The following is a 9,824-nucleotide window of genomic DNA, read 5'->3' as shown; positions in this document are numbered from 1 at the left end:
TTGTCCTTGCACTACTCTTCCACCCAATGTTTTGAATTCGTTATGACCTTAACTATATCCACAATATTCATATAACTGCCGTTTCTTAGATTTGTGTTCCTAGCTCGCATTTGTTCCACACAGCATGGTTTGTAGTTCTTTCTAATAACGTTAGAGTCCATTAGAGACTCGTATTGGTTGAGAAATGGTCCACTTGTAAGGACTTGGGCAATTTTTCCGGACTCATGAATTAATTTTTGAGGTTGAATTCATCCCCCGGTATCATATCCTTACATATATATCCTTCCAGAAAATAAAGCTATCACCCAAGAGAATACAAAAGCCCCTTGTTATGCTCGAATAGTTTGGTTACATTGGGAGAATTCAAATATTTTTCACTTTATTTGAAATTTATAGAATTAAAATTGAAGATGGAATTCTGTTTGGTTAGATTTTCTGCTTAGAAGGAAAAGAACACATTTGTGTATTTAGAACACTTCACTTTTTGAAGCACTTACTTAAATTTGAAATCCAACTCCAAGTTGGATTAAATTCTATAACCGTACATTAATTTTGAAATGAAGTTAAAAAAGAAACTATTCAAGAAAAAAGTGCACAATTCTCGTGACCAAACGGCAACTTATACTCAAAATTATTATTTTCAATAGATTGACTCAACTTCTACCAAAATTGAATTTTTGTTCTTAACAATTTAAAGAAAGAGAGTACAATTTCAGAAATTAATAATAATAATAATCAGACATCCTACGATTTCTTGGTTGTTACAGCAACTAGTTTACAAAAATTAAACACATACTAGTAATGTAGAAGAACAACAGGGAGACTGATGATAAAAGAATAAATTAAAGAAGGAAATTATGAATATAATTAATTATTTAGAGCTTCTAATTAATTTCTATCCAACGTTCATCATCATTTTAACAAATTCATCAAAGTTGACTTGGCCATCACCATCCAAATCTGCTTCTCTAATCATCTGCTCAACTTCTTCATCGGTTAATTTCTCTCCAAGATTAATCATCACATGCCTGAGCTGCACATGACCAAAAAATAATTTCAATTAGTATAATATTTTTATAAGTTCCTGTATTTCAACAAGGAAAAAAAATGATAGAGATTAGTGTAGATTAGTGTGTTTGGTACTCCACTTTTTTCAATTTAATTGATTAAAATATTTATTTAAAAAAAAATTATAGAAAAATAATTCTTTTAACCGGAGAAGGAAAAACAAGTTAAATTACATATATCAAATTCATGTTTCCTTGCCGCTAACACCCATCACTTAACCGCCCCATCCCTTGCCACCCCACCCATCCACTCTTGTTTAATATTTTTCTAAATTACGCATAAATATTTTTGATATTATTTAATAGTAATAATTTAAAGAATGTCAAAAAAGAGAAAGTACGATATTGGCCAGTGTGAACTATGGATAAGTTCATTGGACGAAAAGTTGGTCTAGTGAGATACCCTTTTTTACTACAAACTTGGATTTGAAACAGCTGTGAATGACAGATCAAATTCACATGTGAACGCCTCAGCAGCCAAGGGTTAACAACCCCTTCACAAAACCCTAGCAGTTGTGACAATGACAAGAATTAATTTATTTTTAATATCCATTAAGCATGTGTACTCCCTCGGTCCTATTTTTATTCGTTTCAAATTGAGATGACACAGCTATTAAAAAATTAATGATTGATAATATAATTTTATCATTTTACCCCGCTTAATTGTGTCTTGTTGTTAGTTTTAATATTAATGGATGACTAATACCAAAGCACCATTTATATTTTTAATGGTACTCCTCTTTGCAACATTTTTCAAGAATGTCAATAACAAGGAGTAATCAATTACACTAAGGGTATAATGGGAAAACAAATTGTCTTGTCTTGATAAGTAAAATAGGACAAGTAACATGGGACATCAAATTAAAAAATTTAGGACGGATAAAATGAGACGGACGAAGTATTTCTTTTTTATTTAATTAATCATAATAAAACTTTATGTTTTTGGTTGGGTCCTCGTCAACAATATACGAGTACTGGCCGTACATGATTAACTTACGAACTGTACTAATTATTCAACATGGATATTTGACGCCAAACTTTTTTTTTTGGAATGTAATCTCTTTTGTAAATAGACAAGACTAGTTACCCTATATATGCTGTGATTCTAATATATATCCAGAATTATTGCAAATTTGTGGTTTTTCATCAATAGTGGTGATTTCGAAATTTTCGAGTTGTTAAGTATACGAAGAAGTAAACACTTGAGAAAAAAAAAAAAAAAGAGATTCAACATAAAGTTTACATAGATATAAAAAAAGATTGACCCATACGTTTTATGTGGTGTACTTATGAATCTATGATCTAGAATTAGTCGAATCAAAATAATCACCGTTTAATTATATGTGTATTTTTATTTTATTTTAACTTTTCTACATTTGTATGCACTGACTGAGCTGAAATTAATCAACCTGATGAAACTACAACTAGTGTGAATAATAAGACTACTTAAATGTTGATTTATAGTATACATGGACAAAATTGAAGACTAACCTCGTTAGCAGATATGTAACCATTTTGATCTTTGTCAAACACCTTGAAAGCCTCTCTAAGTTCTTCCTCGGCATCAGTGTCCTGTTCCATAAAGAACAAAACATATATAGCTCTTAATAAAAACTTATGTTGCTCGAACTCTCCAAAATATTATCGTATTCATGTTGAATCCTTCAAAAGTACACTACTTTGGAGGTTCCCGACATGCATCCGGCGACATTTCAAAGACTCAGAGCACATACTTCTTCTCTTCTCATGCATATATAAATTTGCTCAATGATAAATTTACCTTCATTTTCTTGGCCATAAGGTTCAAGAATTCAGTAAATTCAATGGTACCGTTGCCATCAGAATCAACTTCAGTGATCATATCCTGCAGCTCTTCCTCTGTTGGATTTTGATCCAATGACCTTATCACTGTTGCTAATTCTTCTACCGTTATGCAACCTGCATTTACATATATCCAATGAATTAATTCAAACACCATATACATAATATATTCAATTCAAAAATTGAACTAGTAATTACCATCTCCATCTCTGTCAAATAGACTGAAGGCTTCTTGCAATTCAACAATTTGTTCATTGTTCAGTTTATCTCCCATTATTTTTTATTTTATTTTTTTTGTCTTTTGTACCTCGAAAGGACAGAGAGAAAACAGCTTGACACAGAGAGGAAGAGAGTATAGAATGAGAAAAAAAGAAAGTTGAGTATTGCTCAATCCTCGCTGTGCTATATGTAGAGAGAAAATTTGATGTGTCATGAGGGGCTTACTAATAAATGTGTATATCTCATTGAAAAAAAAAGAAAGAAAAATTGAGTCAAAAACGTGAGAAAAGGTATATTATTAGTACAAATATATAATTAAGAACGAATCTAACAAAAATTAAGACACGCCTTGTAGTAGTACTAGCTACTTCTTATTTTGAACTGATAATGATGATTAAGTCTGTTTTAACGAGTGTGTATGCAGCTTACCAAAAAAAACAAGATGTATATCGGCGGAGTCAAAATCTATAGTTAGTGTTGGGATTAGGTGATGTATTGTAGTCATGACTTTGTCACCTTACCCAATCTCATACCATGACCTGACCGTACAACACTTCAACATTTTCCATGGTACTTTCTTCAATTATTTCCCTGCATTCCCCCCCAACCCTCCAACCCTCCATCGGGGGCTCAGTACAACAATTATTTAGTGGCGGAGCTATTTTTGTTAAGAGGGAGTCAATTGATATTCCCTCGTTAAGACATTACTTCCTCCGTTTAAAAAAGAATGATTTATTTTTCTTTTTAATTCGTTTAAAAAAGAATGATTCATTTCTTTTTTTTGTAATACTTTAATTTCAACTTTCCATATGTCATGTTTAGTACCACAAGATTAAAGGGCATTTTGGTACATTTGACATAACTTTAATTTAAGGCCACAAGATTCAAAAGTTTCTTAATTTTCTTATACTTTGTGTCAAGTCAAAGAAGGTCATTCTTTTTTAAACGAAGGGAGTACAAAAAAATGAAGAGAAAATATCCAATAATCCTCCTAAACTATACCCAAAAAGGTTATAACACAACTCAACTTAAAGGGGGTCCTATTACCTCCTGAACTAATTAAAAGTATAATTTTGACACCCTTAGTGCCTACGTGATGCCTAGGTGGCACATACACACTAAGGGTGTCAAAATTACACTTTTAATTAGTTCAGGGAGGTAATAGGATCCCCTTTAAGTTGAAGTGTGTCGTGACCTTTTTGGGTATAGTTCAAGGGGTAATTGGGTATTATCTCAAAAATAAAAATAAATTATGTACACAAATCTAATATATATTAATTCTTTGGCTTCTTCGAGTATTTAGGACTCTCCTCAATGAAAATGTTAGTTTCAGCAATGCTAAATATAAGTTAGACTCGGCTAATATGAATTTTCGCTAACAAAGCTGCTCCAGGAAATCCATATTAATAATAAATACTAACTCCATCCTTCACCTGACCCTACACATATAATGACTGTTTTAATGTATGAAACTAATTTTTTCCTATAATAAATAATTCTACTGTCTATATTTTCTACTGTTTGATAAATATTTTCTTTAAGGAAAAAAAAATCAGAAAGAAAGAGAAAAATAATACTACAACCAAGTAAATAAACAGCTGGATTGTTAGATGAGTAGGGGACACACAGCATTGAAAGAGAAGACTGGAGAGGGCATGGGGAGGTGTGTACAGTGAACTCAAATAAATTTATTTGTTCTATTTTCAGGAAATATGGCTCCTCTCCATGTCAAAGAGGTTAGCTTGCACCAAGGTATCCGTTTTTGGTCACTTGCTCTTGTCTGCCGGCTTGTGGTTTGCTAAAACAATGGAAACATATGTTGGCTTGAAAAAAAATTAAAAAATAATCCTCCTCCTGTTCGATTTACTTTTTGTTCCTATTACTCCATTCTTTTGCTTTTATATATTACATTTTTATTTAACATATTCACTAAAAAAATATATATAATAACATGATTATTTACTATACTACTCATATTAATTGATAGTTATTATTGTGTCTTTAAATTAGTTTGGGGAATACACAATAAATGCTAAAGATGAAGTAAAAAAAATAAAGTTATTTTTTTTATATGTCAAAAATAATAAGTAAAAATAAAATTTAATTAAAAAATAATTGATAAGTAATTTTAAACGGAGAGAATAAAAATGAATAATTCAAATAGTTTGTTGTTTTAAAAAAATCAAGATATTTTTATAAATTTTCACCTTTTCATTGGTCAACAAATGTAGAGAGATTAGTGTGATAAAAAAGAAATAGCACTAAATTGAAGGCTAATTTTATTATTTGTTAATTACTCCTAATATTTTGTCCATTTCATTTTTACTTGATTCATGTTGATTTGACACACTTTCAAGAAAATATTTATTAAATGCTTATTTTACTAAATTAACTTATTAATTACGTTTTGAGATTCTAAATTTGATTACTATTTTTCGTCCGTTTTTGGTTTTCCATTATTGACTTGGTTCACATCTTAAGACACATTGAAACAATAAATAATAAGGGTAATTTTACTATATCACCCTTAGTACAATATATTTAATACTTAGGAAAATGCATTGAGTTATGAATAGTACTCCCTTCGTTTCATATTAGTTGACCCCTGTAGACTTGGTACACTCATTAAAAAAAATATTTATTAAGGGTCTATTTTACCAAATTAGCCTTATTAATTATGTTTTGAATATATACAACTTGTTTAGTCATTTAATGATAAGGGTATTATTGGAAGAACATATTAAAATTCTCTTGATTTCATTAATGGAATAATTAAATTTAAACAAATATTTTTAGAAAGAGGGTCAACTAAAATAAAACGGAGAAAGTATTTAATAGTAAGGGTAAATGGGCACAAGATGCTAAACTATACATTGATTTTCTAAATTGAAAAAGTATTGTTTGATACTATTTACTTTTAGTGTACTAGACAGGTAAAGATGCACGGAAAAAGTAATACATTATATAATCATTTATTGATAGGGATAATATTGAAAAAGATGGTAAATTTTTCTTGATTTCATTAAATGAACAAGTAAATTGAAACTATTTTTAATTAAAAAAAAAAAAAAAAACAAGTAATGGCACGACCTGATTGGTTATGAGTGGCACTCATCCTATCTCTACGATAGGATAATCAGTAAACCCAATCCTTAACTAAACCAAATTAGACCACTATAAGTCACTTTCCTCCATTACTTACCATTAACTCACTCAAACACAATATAAATTAATCGAATTAAATACTAACTGCTTTAATATCCATAAATAAAACAGAGTACAGAAGTGTCTTTAATTATTACAATCCTCATATCCTGAAAATCACTGTATAAAAACATTTAAAATAGTGTCCTAAATCAAGTTTAAACAATGTTCAGTACTAAGTCAAGGAAATGTATTTTTCCTGAAATAAAAGACAACCAAATTAAGAGTGACTCATTGATTGTCCAGGCATGATACTAACCCTTGAATAGATGTTTGAATCATGGACTAGAGTCGAAATCTTGTCCCAAACACTGAAACTTGCTCTGCACTCAACAAAAAGAAGAGTACAAGTAGCAATAATACATTAACTAAGTACTGATAGGCATAATCAACCGATTCAACTCAACACATGTAAATGGGCAAGTTAAATGCAAGTAACAACGACCAAAACACAACTTATAACTTATTGACAATCAAATACAATCATACCACTTCATCTCATCGGAAATACAAGTATACTAGTACATCCATTACACTTAGGCATATTCTTCAACAATTGTGTCGCAGCATATAAATATATTCAAATGAAATGATGATTGCAGGCATTCAAGATGTACAAACATACTAAAGTCAACGGGGACTCTCAGATTTAACCTGTAGGGGACAAGCTCAGTTCATGTATCAGTATCGGTGTGGAGTTCAATTTAATAATAATATTACGTAACACCCGATTCATATAACAGTGTTGGTGTGATCGACACCATATTCGTATATCAATAAAATACCATTTCAAAATCATATGTTCAATGCATGGTATGATCAATAACCACAAGTAATGATCTAAAGCAAATTGTAGACACCCAACTCACATATAAGTACAGACTCAAGCAAGTCTTACTATAATTAAATCACAACCTACCTTGATTACTTACTTGCAACCACTATATAGCCACAGACTTGTCCTTTCTTTCAATTTCATTCCCTTCTTGATCTATAAACAACAATTACACAATTTCTAACACAATATTTCACCTTTCATAAACATTAGGAATTCACATTTATCAAAATACCCAAGAATTTGCCCTTGTTCATCATCTTAGAATTTTCTACCATTTAAATTTTGAAAGTCTACATATGTTTAATGTTACAATCAATAATTCTACGATAGAAAGTGTGTTTTTAATACCATAGGATCAACAACAATCGATAATAAACTAAAATCCCACCAATTTTCATCAATTCATATTTTAAGATTAATCTCCAAATTTCACCGTGATTAGGATTCTCACACTTTTTACAAATCTAAAGGAGTAATTCAAGTTTGGAGTATAATGAAACCTTACCTCAAAGATGAAAAACTTCAAAAGTTGAAGAAAATCTCCTCCGCTAAGCCCTTGAACGTTTTTTTAGAATTGTGAGAATGAAAAATGAATTTCTGATTTTTAAAAACTGATATATTCTATATTGGCAATTGCAATGATACCTTGTCGCTACATCGATTCCTAGGTCAATTAGGGCTACCGTCGCGACGATGCTTCTACTGTTGCAGCGATACTTCTATCGCTGCAATGAGCCCAAATCAGTAACTCGAGATTTGATTTCAGCTCTGACCACTTCACAACACATTTCTCGAAGTACGATAACACCAACTAATTTTTTCACGATAATCGTTATAATATGAGTTTTACTAACTCATTTACATACTGAAAGTTACTACGGCTTTCTAAACTTGTCCCTAACACAAAATTAAATCAAAATCACCAACCAACGCTTTAACAACTATCAAATTTTTCTAAACTACGACACACTCAAAATATGCCTAAGATTAGGCCGACCCTAATTTTTCAAATTCGATCTAAGAAAAAATTAGATGAAGATTTTACTCTCTGTTTTAGCATAACGATGACTTAGGTCGTTACAAGTAAAATGAAACGGAGGAAATATCTTTTTAGAAGGTATGTGGGAAAAAAATCTATTTTCCTCCATCCGTCTTTATTTATTCATTATTGACTTGACTCACACCTTATAAAATAATGAATAATAGGAGTAATTATACTATATTATCCTTTGAATATAATAAATTTTAGATTTTGAGAAATGCATTGTGTAATGAATATTATTTAATAGCAAAGGTAAAATTGATTAATTATCCATTAATTTTTCAATCTGTATAAGTATTACTTTCCCCGTTTCAAATTACTTGATATATTTGCTAAAAAATTATCTCAAAATAGTTGACACGCTTAAGAATTCAAGAGATCATTCATCATTTTTTTCCAACTATACCCATATTAATTGAAGAACACCCATCTAATTAAAGATTAAATAAGGTCATATTAATAAATTTACACCCCTTATTAATTTCTCCTTAAGAATTGTGTAAAAAGCAAATATGCTAAGTAATTTGAAATAAAAAAAAATATTAAATATTTATTTTTAATATAATAGATAAGTAAAGATGAAAGGATCAAGTAACAAATAAAATGGATTAAAGGAAGTGATACTTAATTAGCAGCACGTAACTTCTTTCCTCTGGCTTAATTAAGACAAACTTTACTCCCAAAAAACAAACCTAAACAAACATTTTTGCAAGTTCAATTGCGTTGTCAAAATCTTTTTCTTCAAAAGGCTTTCATAATAAAACGCGCGGAGACAAAGTTTCAAAAGGTAGCAGCAGCAGCTATTGTTGAATGAGTAATCTGTGTAAGCATTTATGGTCTCTCTCTAATTCTTTGAGAGAACAATAACGATTTTGAGCTAGAAACAATACAACCTCCAAATTTTACTAGAACCTTCTCCTTCCCTCTCGACTTACATGACATTGTTTAATTAAGTACAAAATTAAAAAAGCAATACAAATGAGTCATTTTAATGTTTAACGCTTTTAAATATTTTATGTCACATTTTTCTTAAGCATTACTACTATATAGAAGTGTGAGGAAGCAGGCAGCACTTCGTCAACATGTCTGCTTCTTCACCTTCATTTGCTTCTCAACTGCTTCAATCCATAATTTTACTTTATCATCTCTAATTAATTATTATAATCATTTATATATTAAAAATTAATAATATTTAACTAAAAAATGATGCAGACAACGCTTCGTCAATATGCCTGATTCTTCACTTCATATGCTTCAGCTGCTTCAATCCGCAATTTTACTTTATCATCCCTAATTAATTATTATAAGTCATTTATATATTAAAAAGTTAATAATATTTAATTAAAAAATAAATAAGCATTTATGACATTTTTTTTCCAGCTATTTCAACACGTGATTTTACTATATCACCCCTAATTAATTATTATAAGTCATTTACATATTAAAAAATTAATAATATTTAATAAAAAAAGTAAATAAATATTTAAGACATGTCTGTTTCAACTGCTTCAATCATGATTTTACTATATCAGTCCTAATTAATTATTATAAGTCATCTACGTATTAGAAAATTAATAATATTCAATTTTAAAAAATAAAATAGACATTTATGACATAGCTGCTTCAACAATAA

General features: G+C 29.8%; 1 protein-coding gene across 1 annotated transcript; it reads right to left on the bottom strand.

The window, feature by feature from the left end:
* Positions 1-723: 723 nt before the first annotated feature.
* LOC107874972 (calmodulin-like protein 8) lies at positions 724-3,683 on the bottom strand. The gene is made up of 4 exons (XM_016721653.2): positions 3,087-3,683; positions 2,848-3,005; positions 2,559-2,639; positions 724-1,033 (listed from the first exon to the last, which is right to left on the bottom strand). The coding sequence occupies exons 1-4, from the start codon at positions 3,160-3,162 to the stop codon at positions 896-898; spliced, it is 453 nt and encodes a 150-aa protein (XP_016577139.1). The 5' UTR covers positions 3,163-3,683; the 3' UTR covers positions 724-895.
* Positions 3,684-9,824: the final 6,141 nt, after the last annotated feature.

Source organism: Capsicum annuum, chromosome 6 (assembly GCF_002878395.1).
Source record: "Capsicum annuum cultivar UCD-10X-F1 chromosome 6, UCD10Xv1.1, whole genome shotgun sequence".
Classification (NCBI taxonomy): domain Eukaryota; kingdom Viridiplantae; phylum Streptophyta; class Magnoliopsida; order Solanales; family Solanaceae; genus Capsicum; species Capsicum annuum.
Note: the sequence above shows the minus strand (reverse complement) of the source record. Positions and strands in the feature narration are given on the sequence as shown.

Coding starts and splice junctions, on each gene's coding strand:
- LOC107874972 (XM_016721653.2), bottom strand. CDS start 3,162: ATGGGAGATAAACTGAACAATGAACAAATTGTTGAATTGCAAGAAGCC. Junction 2,640..2,847: donor TTATGGCCAAGAAAATGAAG/GTAAATTTATCA, acceptor TTTATGGAACAG/GACACTGATGCCGAGGAAGA. Junction 1,034..2,558: donor GTTACATATCTGCTAACGAG/GTTAGTCTTCAA, acceptor GGTCATGTGCAG/CTCAGGCATGTGATGATTAA.